This window comes from Numida meleagris, unplaced genomic scaffold (assembly GCF_002078875.1).
Source record: "Numida meleagris isolate 19003 breed g44 Domestic line unplaced genomic scaffold, NumMel1.0 unplaced_Scaffold292, whole genome shotgun sequence".
NCBI lineage: Eukaryota > Metazoa > Chordata > Aves > Galliformes > Numididae > Numida > Numida meleagris.
In genome coordinates this window covers 37,692-53,302 of record NW_018364538.1, presented here as the reverse complement: position 1 = coordinate 53,302, position 15,611 = coordinate 37,692, and the positions used below count along the sequence as shown (strand labels likewise).

At 37.9% G+C, this 15,611-nt stretch overlaps 1 protein-coding gene across 1 annotated transcript in view; it reads left to right on the top strand.

Moving 5' to 3' along the window:
• LOC110391077 (contactin-associated protein-like 4) overlaps positions 1 to 15,611 on the top strand; it is a gene marked incomplete at its 5' end in the record, with an annotated part of 165,060 nt that overhangs the window by 138,631 nt on the left and 10,818 nt on the right. Inside the window, 5 exons of the mRNA XM_021382803.1 lie at positions 902 to 1,120; positions 2,333 to 2,572; positions 4,040 to 4,264; positions 6,178 to 6,311; positions 7,327 to 7,414. Coding sequence (XP_021238478.1) covers positions 902 to 1,120; positions 2,333 to 2,572; positions 4,040 to 4,264; positions 6,178 to 6,311; positions 7,327 to 7,414 — 906 coding nt within the window. The remainder of the gene's footprint in view (positions 1 to 901; positions 1,121 to 2,332; positions 2,573 to 4,039; positions 4,265 to 6,177; positions 6,312 to 7,326; positions 7,415 to 15,611) is intronic.

Below are 15,611 nucleotides of genomic sequence, written 5' to 3'. Positions count from 1 at the left end.
AGAATTGACTAATAGGGGGAATATTTTAAAATATATTCTTTAGTTTTATTCCTGTTATTACTACTGCTGTAACTTTGTCATTTTGCAACATAGTTTCCACTATTAGCTATGCATTTTTGTCGGTGATGAACAAGAGCCAACATGCTGTTCTCACAAAAATCTGAAGTCTTTAATTTTCCTCAGTCATTTCTAATCATGTTACTTTTCTCTTGAATTGTAGTTCAGTCCCCAAAATGAGAACTTTTCTGCTAGATTCATGGAGATTTCTCAGTCCTCCAGTCCTTCATTCAAATCCTTAATGTTTTAAAACATTGGAAATCCCATGTTTAAGGATTATTTCTTTTCATACATGATTATACTTGAGTAGTGTCCCCCATGGATCAGTCTTGGGACTGGTACACTTTAGTATCTTTATCAGTGACATAGATAATGGGATCGAGTGTATCCTCAGCAAGTTTGCAGATGACACCAAGATGAGTGTTGCAGCTGATACAGCAGAAGGAAGGGATGGCATCCAGAGGGAACTGGAGAGACTTGAAAAGTGGACCTTTGTGAAACTAATGAGGTTCTACAAGGCCAAGGGCAACGTGTTCCACTTGTGTTTGAACAATCCCAACTATATCTCCAGAGTTGGAAAAGAACTCCATGAAAGCAGCCCTGCTGAGAAGGAGTTCTTTGCCTATTAGTATTTAGCAAAAGTCACTTGGTCAGTCGATACTCAGACATCTGCCAACTGATCTGGCCCTTCTCAGACAAAAATCTTGTGTATTGTAGAATCTTATCTGGTAATAACTGGAGAAAATATTAGACTAAACCTTTCTCTGCTGTGTAGTGCTATTTGTGACCAAAATAACTACAAAATAATTTAACATTTATTTAAATATTGTTATCTTCTTTCTAGCTCCATATGAAGTGATATTTTCATTCGATGTTGGAAATGGACCTAATGAAGTTAAAGTGCAGTCACTCACTTTCTTGAATGACAACCAGTGGCACTATGTGAAAGCTGAAAGAAACATTAAAGAGGCATCCTTACAAGTAGATCAGATTCCTCAAAAGTCTCATGCTGCTCCACCTGATGGGCATTTTCGCCTGCAACTCAACAGTCAGCTTTTTGTAGGTATGCATTCATTTATCAGAAACTTCTCTAATTGTCATAGTGAATGTTTGACAGGAAAAAAAAAAAAAAGTAATACGGAAAATGTATAGCAAAGTGAGTCTTTTGAAAACAATTAGAGTTATGAGATGAAAATCTTGGTTTAAAATCCATAGACTGATAGCTCTATTTTGAAATTAGAAATTCACTGCTTTGTCCTGTACTTATTACTAGATAAGTTTTCAATTACACTTTTTTTTGAGGTTTGTTTGAAGAACAACTAACAAATATAGTCTTCTGCCATTTTCTAATGCATTTAATGAAATATTTAGACTGTGTTTATTTAGTATGGTAAATGAGATAAGGAGATTATTCTATGACCTCACTTAACCAGGAGAAATCCGGATCGATGATTGTTTCCATCTTAATCATGAAAGCTTGAAAAAATGATGTTTACATGAATATTTCAGCTTTGTGCTTCAGCAAATTTCTCATTAATGTATTTAGATAAGCCACAGGAAAAGCGGAAATAAAATAACAAAAATTAATAAATGTTTATTTAACTCTGACACAGCATTATGTTATGATATGTTACAATACGGTAGCGTTCTTACTGTAATCTTGGTATATTTTTTTATATGTGAATTTCTGGTGTAGTTTTATGATATATAGTAAAAAAGTATGTGAAATTTGCCTCACCTTTACAAAGTTTTTTTATCTAATTCTACTATAAGACGCATTGGATTAAATTACTTTTTAGTTGCTGTATATTAGGAAGGAGGGAAGTTAAGGGTAATAGTATTATAAAACTAAATGTAACTAAACAAACTATGAATCTTTAGGAACAGAATAAATTGAGAGGTAACCCCTGTATACTGTGATCAGACTTTAGAAGTTTACCTCAAGAAGCATGAAGAAAAAAAATTAGGGCTAAATCAAACACTGAAAAAATTTTGTATTTTGGTTAAAAGTATGGAGGAATATTTTTCAACAAGGATATCCAAGTTATTAGCTGTATCAAAGTTAGTATGAGCCTTAAAATTAGTTCATATTCACGAGAATGGGCTAGAAAACAATAGAAAGACTAGTAACTTTCTGTTTAATGTACTATGTAAATTATTTTGTGCTATTTTCAGTTGTCTTATCATGCAGATATGAACAGTATGAACAATATAAAGAGGTTTTTACACAACTATTATTTCCAACTTTTAAAAAATATACATGAATTTATTTCAGGTGGAACGGCATCTCGGCAGAAAGGATTTTTGGGATGTATTCGTTCGTTACAGCTAAATGGAATAGTCCTTGACCTGGAAGAGAGAGCTAAGATAACGCCAGGAGTTGAAGCAGGATGTCCTGGACATTGTAGCAGCTATGGTAACCTGTGTCACAATGGTGGAAAATGCAGAGAGAAATACAGCGGATTCACTTGTGACTGCACATTCTCTGCCTATGCTGGGCCATTTTGTAAGAAAGGCAAGCCTGTCTTCCCGCTTCATCAGTTTCTGAAAAAAGGAGCAGAACATGATCTTTACTGCCCTTTAAAGATATATCTAAATGCTTTCAATATGTTTGTTACAATTAATGTTGTCAAACATTCAACTGAATTTATTCAGTATGTGTTTTATTAGCACTGTCTTCTGGAAATGTATTCAACATGTACTGTTTAAAAAGGGCAACAGCTTGTATGAGAGGATCAGTATCTTTAATGTTATATAACAGATTTCTTAATCCAGATAGCTGTAATACGTTTAACAAACATTTAGATTTCTGCCTTTCAAGTCTTAAGGACTCATTAGAACAGCAACAAAAAAGTCTAGATTTAGAAAACAAATGAAGGAAGAGAAAATCCATAAGACTTTATTATTATTATTATTATCCATTTTAAAGGAGTTCTTTGCTGATGGTGTATATTGGTGGGTGATTAACAATCACCATGTTTAAGCATTAAGAATGAAGTTCATCTAGAAATTTTAGTATTTGCAAAGAATTCTGACTTCTTAAAAATTACTTTCTTCCTTCATGTATTAAATGCATTCCCAAAGTACTTGGTGGCTTAAATGCTATAACTCCAGGTTCCTCTAAACTTTTGGGCATGCTTGCCTAGCTACTACTGCCACCTCAGTAAAGGTCTAATGCAAATTCCTTCCATAGCCTTCACTGTGGAGCTAATACCACTAAGTGAAAAATGATATTTTCCTGCTTTCAGCAAAGAGAAGAGGCTAATGGTTACAATCCATGATTAGTTTACTGTCACTTTGTGGGTCCTGTTATGTAATATGTGGGATGACCTATAATAATTTTGATCACCTTCTTTCAAAGATACTGAGCCATATTATATCAATTTCCAAAATTTTTCTTCATGTTTGAAAACATTATTGTATAAGAAAATTATTTTTACTAGGAAACTGCCATGAGGTGCTATGGAGACACAGTTGCCCTCTCTGTGCAATTCATACCTGAGAAGATCATAATCCAGTTTGTATTCTCCTTTCCTTAAATCCGACCAGTCTCTTTTCCTGAACAATTTTCAAATGTGGACAAGTTTAGTTCTGAGTTAAACTCCTGCACCCATTTTTCTGTAGAAGATGCATACGAGTAAATGTATGGTTTTGAGGGCATAAAAGTAATCAAAAATGTATGGATTTGAGACAATAAATAAACAAACAAATAAATAGTAATTTTAAAAAAGCAGAAGCCATACTCAAGACCAGACAAAAATATGCACTTAATACAACAGGTCTTTAAAACACAGGCCAAACTTTCTTTATGTTCTAGCTCCAGTATGAGTCTTGCTTTTCTTTTCAATTCTAAATAGTAATTCTGTTTATATATATATATATCACAATAATTAAATGCTTTTTTTCTTTCTTTTTCCCCCTGTGACAGAATTTCAGTCTTATTATGAATGATATTTAAAAACTAAATCGCTTTTCATTTCAGAGATCTCTGCTTATTTTGGGACTGGTACTTCTGTGATATACAGTTTTCAAGAATACTACACCTTTGCTAAAAATTCCAGTTCTCATGCTTCTTCTTTCTATGCTGATATGACACTGAGCAGGGAAACAATTACGTTTGCCTTCCGAACAACACGGACACCAAGCTTATTGCTTTATATCAGCTCCTTCTACAAGGAATATCTCTCTGTCATTCTATCCAGAAATGGTGAGTTTTCACACAGACTGTCTAGAAATATTAATGAACGTCATAACTGTCATCTCTGATTCACTTTTATTCCCAGAATCAAATCCCAAACTAAACATAACCTAGTTATATTTTAAAGTTATATATATTTTTTTTCAGTTCTAACACGCATTACTTTCCACCCCCAAATCATTCCTACTTCTGTAATTTTAACTTCTACTGCTTTTTATAACTTGTTGGAATTTTTTTTTTTTTCTGGAAATCCTTTAGAAATATGTGTACGTGCATGTGTATATACTCATAGACTTAGATTTGAATTGAAAAACAAAATATATTTTCTCTTTCTAAAGTGAGTAAATTGCCAATTATTAATCATAAATAATAAAGTACTTTTTGAAATGTTATTACTCTTACCATTTTCAAAATTAATCAGGGGCCAATCCACATCACATAACTGATGCCAAATTACACTTTTACTATTTAAACTGAACGTGAAATCTTAGTTGGATCTTTGCTTTGTGTTCTTTCCTCTTGTCTATTCCTTGTTTTACTTTTAGACATTTTTTTTTCTTTTTAGCCAAGAGATTTAATTAAAAGCAAACAAACAGAAACAAAAACAACAACAACAAAAAACAAAACAAAACAAAAAAAAACACAACACAGACTGAGTTGAATCTCTGAGTATATCAAAGATTGTTTGCAGTCAATACTTGCCCTGTGCTCAAAGAGACTGTGGCTTTTCCAGATACAGATTTGGATGCAGAATACCAGTAGTGTCCTTCTCAACACATAAGGCAGAACATGTCCTTCTCCTGACTGCCAATGGTTTTGACAGGGTTTTGTTTTTCAGTGGACTAGTACAAAGTTGCAGTATCTCTACATCTTATCTCTGATAAGAAAACTACAATGCTTTTGTGTTAAAAATCCTGTGTGATATGTGTAGAGACAGTATACTAAAGTTAAAGGCAAGAATTGGGAAGAGAGATAGACTTGATTCACTATATTCTTATTAACTATTTAGAGATTTACAGGTCTGGACAGTGTAAATAATATTCAAGAACAGTACTAGTAAAATTAAATCATGAGATTCAAAGTGGACTCCCCTGTTTTCTAAGCTCCTTCTCAGAGAATTCTATGTAGAAATGAATCCAAATTTAGTCCCAAACGTAGTCAACAACTTATGTCCAAAGGTTGAGGAGTCATGAGTTCATGAGGTCATGAGTCATGAGGTTCAGAGTGGACTACCTTGACTCCTTGCTTTCTAAACTCTTTGAACTGAAGAGGTAAAGAGCCTAGGTGCAGCTGAGTCCACTCCTGGTCTGAAACTTGATCAATGGTTTATGTCTAAAGGATTATATGTGCACAGTCAATCTGAGATATAATCCTAGTGAAGCTTATTAAGCTTTGCAAGCTATTAATAATTTATTAAGGACCTGTAGTGGCAAGGAATCTTGACATCAAGGATTAAGGGACATCTGCATCAGGTGTTAACCTCAAGAGGCTTCCCTTCTCAAATGGAGATCTTGCTGTGCATCCTATTGCCATACTCGAGAGCTCAATAGGGGTCTTTGGGCTCTTCACTCTTCATGAGGTAAAGATGAGGTAAGATGATTATCTCGTATTCATACTTATGTACTGGCCATAACTTTATGGCACATGCTGAATTCTCAGCTGCTGAGCAAGATGTCTGGGTTATTATCTTGTTTTCTCTTTTCCCAGAGTCCAAGAATGCTGCCATCACAACTGCTCCCAACAGTTACCTTTCCTGTTACCTTCTTCTATTTCTGACATAAATCATTTAGTTAATTCATTAGAAATTAAACATTTATTTTGATTCTCAAATAAAAAGAAGGAAAAAGTAGACATTGTATATGACCTACCCTGCCTGTTGCGTAGTTAGTGTACTATAACATTTACTCTGTCTATAATTGCAGGAAGTTTACAGATCAGGTACAAGCTAGACAGTCATCAAGATCCTGATGTCTTCAGCATCAACTTCAAAAGCATGGCTGATGGACAGCTACAACATGTGAAAATTGACAGAGAAAAGGAAATACTCTTTGTAGAGGTAATTCAGCTAGATTAAGCAGCAACAACAACAACAAAAAAGACAAAAAGAAAACAGGGGAAGCTTATCATCAAAGCATATCAGATTAAAAACAAAATGTAATAAATAGCTACAGCAAATAATTACTTCCAAATAAAGCATATTTCAATATCTCAAGTGAACAAAGCAAAGCTTAGCGAACTAATACTGGGCAGTGGAAGCATGGTCAGGCAATCTCTTTTGTCTTTTCGTTTGCCTACTTTAAAAGGCCAGATTTTCCTCATCATTTTACATTAATTTTTTATAGTTAATTTTTCACAAGGAAATGACTGCTGTCAATAATTTGAGGTCTTGCATTTTCATTTTTGTTACAAATCAAAAAACAGTATAAATATTTTAGTATCTAGATAATTTAAACCTCCTATTCTCACAGATTCTTTTTATGTGAAAATAATGTAATTATTAAATAATATATTTTTTATTTCTGTGGATATCGGATGATAAAGTAGAAGTATTTAATTTGCTAATTAATTGTTAGATACTAACATTTAAAAAACTCTTTATTTTTAAACTTACATTTATTAATCCTGGATGTTACAGGTTAGCGGTTTGAGGCTAGAGCTCAATTTGTTTAATTATGCATTGGTACAATGGTTGGAGACAACTTGTTCTAGAGGTACACTAAGAGTATTTACAGTGTAATACTTGATCCTTAATTATGTACTAAGTATTAAGCAACTTTTTAAAATGAAAATAATGTATTTCATTGTTTTGGAATTTTATCAGTTTTGTTCACCCTTAAAATGACTAAGAAGGAATTATCCAAATTGGTTAGATAAATAGTGGTTTGGATGCTTAAACAATATCAGAGCTATAACCAGTTAGATGAGAAAGGTGATTATCAATTTTTTTATCATATAACTTACAAAGTTTTCCCTCTGCTCTTTTTAATTGTAAGTCTCATCTGCTTTCTTGCAAATGTTAGCTAATATCATTTTCATTATCCTACTTTGTTTTTCACTGCACTATTTTTCAGGTTAACCAGATTGAAAGAATGAAATTTATTCTGTCTTCAGGCACAGAGTTCAATGCAGTCAGGTCACTCATACTTGGCAAGATTTTAGGTAAGTGGAATATCAGATGCTTTTCTAAAATATAGATCAAAATGCCATGATGGCACATAAAAGGTGATAACCCTAATCTCATGGAAAGAAAGTTGTTATCTTGGATTTAATTAGATACTGTCTCATCACAGTCAAGGTAGAAACCTCAATCCTGTGGAAGTGAAAAGTAACCATGTTTGAGTAGTTCCTGAAAAATGAGCAAGTGGATTCTATAAAAATAATTTCACACCTATCTCTTTCATTTTGTAATCAAGTTATGAAACACAACTTCTTTTTTTTTTTTCATTCATAGGAAAAAATAAATTACCATCAAATCATACACAAAGACTACAGAATGCTATTAATAATATACTGTATTTGAAAAGATCACTGTGATTAAATTTTGATGTAAATAGAGATAACTTTATTTGAATTACTTTCTAAAAACAAGTTAAGGTATGACAAAATATTTGTCTGGTGCTGATTCATTAACAAAGTTATGTTTCTCTGTAGTAATGATCACAATGGTACTTTCCTATCTGCAGTTGTTATTTTTTAATTTTTGTCAAAATAAAGTACCTTGAACTAGAATTATTAAAATATTGTTATTTACATATTCGTCAGATTGGGAAAACTCAGTGACAGAGTAAGGTTTGATGCTAGTTAAAAGTTGAAGGTTAGTTTCCTTCTTGTAAAATAAAGCCTGTGCTTTTATATTCCAATATCAAGAAATGATCCATTTTTGTATTTCACGTGATTTTGTTGAGAGGAATTTTATGGCTTCAGGTGTGTCTCCAGGATCCAAATACTACCACTTTTTGTAGGGTACCTTTGGAAATATAATAACATCTTTGGTAAGATCTTTGACTATGAAGACAGGAAATAATGATATTTCCAAAAAATCTCTTACTGATAAGCAAAACATCTAAAAAAACGTCCACTGTGAGATTGATTGGAGTCAGTTAAGTTTCAGTCTGTGTCTGCCTCACCTCTATGTAATGCTTGCTATTTCTTTCCATGGAAACTACAACAGGCACAAAAAGCACAATAATACTATCTGATAGAGAAAATTCTCAGCTACAAACCACTATTTTTCGTCATAGTCACATAGTCATATTGTCACAGCAACGAACAAGAGCCTGCATGCCGTGCTCTTAAAAATCTGCACCAGCAGAGATGACCCACTGTTTCAACAATTATGTCATTGTTGCTAGGAAAATGTTGTCTACACAGTCCATCTTTCATAGAGCAAATGGAAGAAAGAGGGTGCCAAATCCAGACTATTCAGTGGGTGTGGTAGGACAGCCCAGCCAAGATTGGCAGCATGCTCCATGGTCTTGAAACTTGTATGAGACCTGGATTGTCATGTTATAAGAGAAGTTTGCCTTCTTCTCTGGCCTGAAAATTCCCTGGAAGTTCAAATGTTCAGCTTAGTAATCATCATGATGTAGCAGTTGGAGCTGATGGTTTGTCTGGGCTCCAGGAAATCCTGCAGGATCATGCCATTCCTACTACCAAAAACAGTGCACACTGCTTTACTCACTGAGGGCTATGTCTTGAACTTTTTCTTCAATGGTGAATTCACATACCACCACTTCATGGTCTGCTGTTTTGACTCTGACTTATGATGGTGACATCACATGTCATCACTGATAACGGTACAATTCAGGAAACTGTCACCTTCAGCCTTGTACTTGTTTAGTACAAACAGTACTTGTTCTGACAAACTCGCATATGATGTTCTTTTTGTTCCTGTGTAAGCATTTGCGAGACCCACCTGCTGCAAACTGTAATATTCCAAAGTTGCTACTATCACTTTCAATGCATTGAAACTTATATTCATCTCCATACACACTTCCCTGGTTCTAATCTGCAGATTTGGACAGATGAGCTCATCAAGATGCTCTTCCTTTTCTGGATTGACAGCTGTGCATGGCTGGACAGGACTTGGCTTGTCTTTCATGTCACAGTCAATTTCACATCACTGCTGAAAAACACAACCCACTGCTTCACTGCTCACATCCACTGTTTAGACTCCATAAACATTCAGCAAGCGTAAATGAATATCAATGGATGCAGTTTCTTCTGCAGTGAAGGATTTCACTGACACGCTTTCGCTTTATATGTAATTCCATGTCTGTTACTATTTTGCCAGACAGCCTCTCTGCTGACATCTGTCAAAAGGCAATAAAATTTAATGGAAAATTGGTGAGAAGATTCAACTTCTATTGCCATACCACCAACATTCACCTTTGATGTAGCAGGCCAAAGTAATAAAATAGAAAACATCATTTTTGGAGCAGTCTTTGTACTAAATTCTAAGTAAAAATGAAGGTTTTACCATTTCTGACATGTATGTGCATTCATATACCCATACAAATTTCACTTCCAAACTTAGCCAATTTTGGCTAGGAAAAAAAAAAAAAAAAAAAAAAAACGGAAAAAAAAACCCAACAATACATTCAGATCAGTTTCAAAACAGAGAATTGAGAAATACAACCATCTTCAATATCAGCCCATTACATTACTTACACTTAAAGCGTGTTCATATCTCTCCCAGTTAATTCCTTTGACTAGCAAATTTTCTAAGTAACAATAGGTTAGAATTAATTTTAAGAATGTTACCCAGAGCAAGTGGAAAAAATATTTTCAACATATAATAAAATGTATACAGTGATAACAATTTTCGTATTACCAAATCTTCATGCTAACTTAAAACATATTGAATATTAAAAATCACATTTATAGGCCTTAATTAATATTTTCTGGAAGAGTTACAGCATTTTTACCTGTTTTCTGAATAGACAAATAGTAAGAGGACCTCCAGCATAAACAGAAATGTATAGGACTTTGGAAATGCAGATATTCTTTGTTCTTTATGGAACAGACGGTCCAGTAAAGAGGTGGTATGTAGGTATGCACAGAAAATCGAAAAGAAAATGATCAATTTAAGCATACCTTTAAATCTGCGTCCACTGTGTAATAAACTACTAAAATAAAATTGTATGAAGTCCTTCAAAAACTCATGTAGGTGAGAATACTTATTCAGGAATTAATATTTTGAAATCAGGTAGTCAATTGTAGTCACGCTTACATAAGGATTCTTTGTTATGAAACTCTCTATAAAAGTTTTATCGTTTTACTTTAAAATGAATTCCACAGAATCACTGAATGATTTAGGTTCAGATCATCTTGTCCAAGGTACCTGCTCAAGAAAAGCCACCTATAGTCCAGGACTGTGACCAGACAACTTTTGAATATCTCTAAGGCAACTTCTGTAGGTAAGCCATGCCAGGGCTCTTTTGTCCGTGCATTAAAGACTTCCTTGATGCTCAGAGGGAGCATCTTGTGTTTCATACTGTGTGTATGAGGATCTTGTGTGAGACAGTGTTAAAGTTCTTACTGAGTTCAGGTAAGCGATATTCACTGCTCTCCCTTCATCCATTGGTCATTCATCCATTCTCAGTACTTCTGATGAAGTACTTCCCTGTCCCTCATGTATCTGGAAATATTTGTCAGGATTAGCTCCTCAATATTTGATACAATAGAATGAAATGTGCATTTTTAGAAAAATAGCAATCTCTTTGGTGAGTATTTCAAATTAAGGACTGAGTTCAGCTCCAAATTAAAAATATATATATACATATATACATATTTTAAAGTACAAAAAATAGCAGTGATTTTTTTTCTTGGGGAGTGGGAAGATACACAAATAAAAGAAAAAGTACTGAAACACAAAATCATGTGTTTCTTGTTCTTTGAAATCCTCTTTTGGAAAAGCTCAAAAATTTTAATCTAAACCAGAAACTTATAGATTTTCTAAGAATTATTTTCAGTTAGAGAAGCAGTTCTCTGAACTCATATATATTGTTCAAGTTTTGTTAAAAGCAAATCTGACAGTTAGCTACTGAACTAATTTTGAATTACCAGAAAAAAATATATTAGTATTTTATTCCAGTTTCCAGAATCTAAAATTCCAAATTCAAAAATTTTGGAATGTATCTTATGTTAGGACAAAACAGTTAGAAAACCAGAGTCGGGGGAGACTCAGCAGAATATATAATAGTTAACTTGTGAGGGGGAAAAAAACCCAACACACTCAGATATGGAATACAAGTCAAAAGGCTTATTTTAGTTTTGTTTCTATATTTTGTATGTTTGCTTCTTATTTTGTCTTGTTTTGTTTCTAACAAGATAATTCCTCATGAAGCAGCTCACACTGTAGGAAAGCTGTAGAAACTTTTTTTATAGTAACCTGCAGATTAAGTTATTTACTTACACTGAGTGAAGCCACAGTTACTCAGAACAAAACTTTCTAGCCATCCACAGTGAAGGTGGATTGCTGTGTGGGATGATTTTTTTCAAGGATATTTGTTTTCCTTTTCATGTCAAGCGAGATAAGGGTATGTCATGGTTTTGTGATTTTTGTTGTCGGTATTCCACATCATTACATCATGTAAAGCACTGGCAGTTAAAGAGTTAATTCCCTGGTTACTGCAAACTGCCTTTTTTGGTGTGAGGTCCTCCAAGGGGGAGTGGAGGAGATGCACTCCCCAGGGGTCTATGCGTTAGAGGGGGTGGTGAAGCCTCCTGGGAGACACAGGGTCTGTTCCTTGCTGCCTGGCGGAGAAGTATGTGGTCCTCCTGCAGTTACTGTGTAAGACCCTCAGCTTGTAAACTCTCTTTGTTACGATTTCACTGGCCTCAATTTCTATATATTTAGTAAAATTAGTTGTTCCTCCTCAGATTGGTGCCGCTGTTTTGTTTTAGATCCACCTATGAGTCCCCTGCCTTTCCCCTCTTCCCTTTGTTTTCCCCAGGCTGTGGGTCCGCAGCTTCCCTGCTGCTTTAGCCGCCAGACTGCTCAGGGCCGGCCCCTACCCGCCGACTGTTTTCTTTTTTTTCTTTTTCTCTTTTCTCTTCTTTTTTTTTCTTTCGGGCCTGTCCCCCTTGTCACGGATGCAGACCCTTAGATAATACCGTGACAAATATTGGTGGAGAATGCGTGCATTGAATCCATTTTTCATTTTTGGAATGATGTATAAAGGATTAACGGCCATTATGTTCCTTGGAGCATATTGGTCTGTGATTAAGTTTATCCTAAACTGTTTTGGAGTTGTATGTGTATATAACCAAATAAGGGCGTTGATGGAGATACTGGCCTGGTTCTTGTACCTCCCGGAGGGAGTGGCTAGTTTTACAAACAGCACCATGGTGAGGCTGGCTTCCAGGTTCTCCTTTCAGTTCCTTACGTACCTTTGGAATTTCGAGTTCACAGCCATGATACCAATTGCTGTGCATGTTGTCCTCCTAATAATAAGTTAGGTTATGTGGAGGAAGCCTTCCCCAAAACCGGAAAATGCTGAGTGGCAGGGAATATGGAGAGGCCTAGTGTTGAAGGATTAGGGTGGCCACGGATCACTTGAGCGACTGTACGAGCAAGGAAGTACTGCAGAGTGTGTGTATGGAGTAGTTCTGGGTGGACGGTTGGCAGGGCCTAGGGGTCCTTGGGTAGGGCGGAGCCCAAGGACAGAAGTGTCAGGAGGTTAACTGTTGGGCACAGGGGGGGTGGTTGCTGTTTGGTTTTGTTTGTTCAACAAGTTGTAATCACCAATCAGAGGATGGGGCTGGGGTAGCCCCACCAATGGCAGTTTGCCAGGTGTAACTCAGTTTCTATATATGTTGTGAAGTACTCCATTAAAGTTGAAGCTTGCGTACTCATATTGAGATTGTCATGCTTCCCGCACCGTGTAGCGTTCGGCTCTAAATCCCTGGAATATCCGCGGCAAAATGGCGCCCGAACAGGGACACGAGAGCGGCATGAACGTGAAGTGCGAGCGAGCGGGGCGTCCGGCGATCCTGCAATAAGACGTGCCTAGCTCGGAAACCACTGCGGCATCTACCAAAAGGAGCTCCGGAGCACAGTAGTTGTGGGCGCTTGCGACGGCGGTGGGACGCGAAGTTGCAGTGCACCATGGATAGGGAGGTAGTGCAGGGTTTTACTTATTTGCTTTTTACAAAAGCGTGGCTTGGATAATGGTACGCTGAAAGCGATACCGGGACTTGTTTCCTTTGGGGAAGCCTGGGGTTTTTTCCCGCATTGTAACTCGTATTTTGACGAGGAGGAGTGGCATCGGTACGGTGAGCCCCTATGGAATAGGGTTATTGATGACGATTGGTCGGCAAAGAAACCGTGGCGGGAGGTGACTGTGCCATCGGCGCCCCCTCCTCCTCCCGACTCAGAGCCCTCCATCGGAGGGGGGGAGGAGGACGAAGATGGCGCAGCAGAAATCCCCCATAAAGTTGCTACAGTTCCTGAAAAAACCTCCTTTCTGCCGCCAGTAACACCGGCGCGAGCAGGAACTGTTCCCCACCCGGAACCCCTAGCTGAGATCGGTAGGGGGGGGGGGAAGCGCCGCAGTAATGTGGCATGGTTCGTTAGGAGACGATGGGAGAATTCCCCGAGTGTCGTCAGTACGAGGTGTTAATTGGTCAGCGATTGCGCGAGATGCCGTTGCTTGCCAAGACCTCGAGGCGCTGGGGTTAATAGAGCAAGCTTTCCCAGTACGGTTTGAACAGGGTTCGGGAGGCTTGCAGGGCGAACATTTTCCCTTAGATTGGAAATTATTAGCACAATTACGGGCAACAGTAAATGAGACTGGGCTGCATGGGGAGCCATCAAAGCAAATGCTAGCCTACATTTGGGGGAGTGGGGTGCTGGTGCCAGAAGACATAAAGACTATTGTCTGTATGGTAATGTCCCAATCAGAGCAGTTATTGTGGCAAGCTCACTGGCAGCGCCTCTGTGATATGAGCGCTAACGCGCCACGTCCCCAGACCCGTTGTTCGGGGTAACCACGCAACAACTAATGGGGACAGGGTTGTTTGCCACCCCAGCCATGCAAGTTCAAATGGGGCCGGAGGTGTGTGTCGAAAGTATGCAATTAGCAATGCGGGCAATAGGAATGGTTAAGACAACTGCCCCCACTCCATCATATATGTCGTTGAAACAAGGAAGAGAGGAATATTTTGCCAGCTTTATAGACAAGGTAACAGAGGCAATTAACCAAGGTGACGTCCCCGATTGGATGAAAGGGGCATTGCTCCGCCAGTGTGCCATGCAAAATTGCAATGCCGCCACGAAAGCCATATTGGTCACCTTGCCTATGGATGCCACTATTGAAATGATGTTAGAGCGTATGAGTCGTGTGCCAGTGGGACCACAAGCATTCTTGGTAGAAGCTGTGCAACAGCTGGGCGATAAGTTGCAGCAAGCACAAACCCAGGTGTTTGCTGCCTTTGTCCCGCTGTCCCCGGCCAGGGATTCCAGAGGGGAGGGCCATCCAAGGGGTCGGGGATTTAAGTGTTCTAGATGCAGAGGGAGTGCCATGTTAGAAAAGGCTGTAGGGTTAGTGTATGGTGCCAGCACTGCAAACAACAGTAGCGACCCCTGCACTGAGCCCGCAGCCACTATGCATGGATCAGATGGGACCATCAACCTCTCTCGTGACACCCCAACCTGCTCCGGTCCCAACGATGGAGCCTCAGGCAACTGTTCCCTCTGCCCCGCCACCAGAGGAAGTATCGGCCTGGACCTGGCAACCACAGTAGATACAACGCTTACCGATACCAAGCCTGCGGCTGTCTCTTCGACTACAGGCTCATCGACATGCCAGTATGGATTGAGCCGTGGCCGTTAAAGAGGGAAAGCCTGCAACAAGCGTCCACGTTGGTCCAGGAACAGTTGGAAAAAGGACATATAAAGCCATCCACTAGCCCATGGAAAACTCCGATAAAATACCAGCTGCTTCATGCAAGCGATGGGGGCCTTACAGCCAGGCCTTCTGAATCCAGCAATGATACCACAGGACTGGCATCTTCTAATAGTGGACCTTAAGGACTGTTTCTTTACTATACACATCCATCCTGTTGCCTCCACACGGATCTCCAGACTCTACATGATCCTCAGAACATTAATCCATCTGACAGTTGGCTACGGGGACTATTCGGGGGCCTGTCCTCCTGTCTAACTACTTTAATCAAAGAGGGGTTACAACGGGTGCATGGGGTAAGACGGCTTACGCAGTCAGCCTTGCTCGTACAAAAAGAAAAAGGGGGAATTATTGCAGGATTAGGGTGGCCACGGATCACTTGAGCGACTGTACGAGCAAGGAAGTACTGCAGAGTGTGTGTATGGAGTAGTTCTGGGTGGACGGTT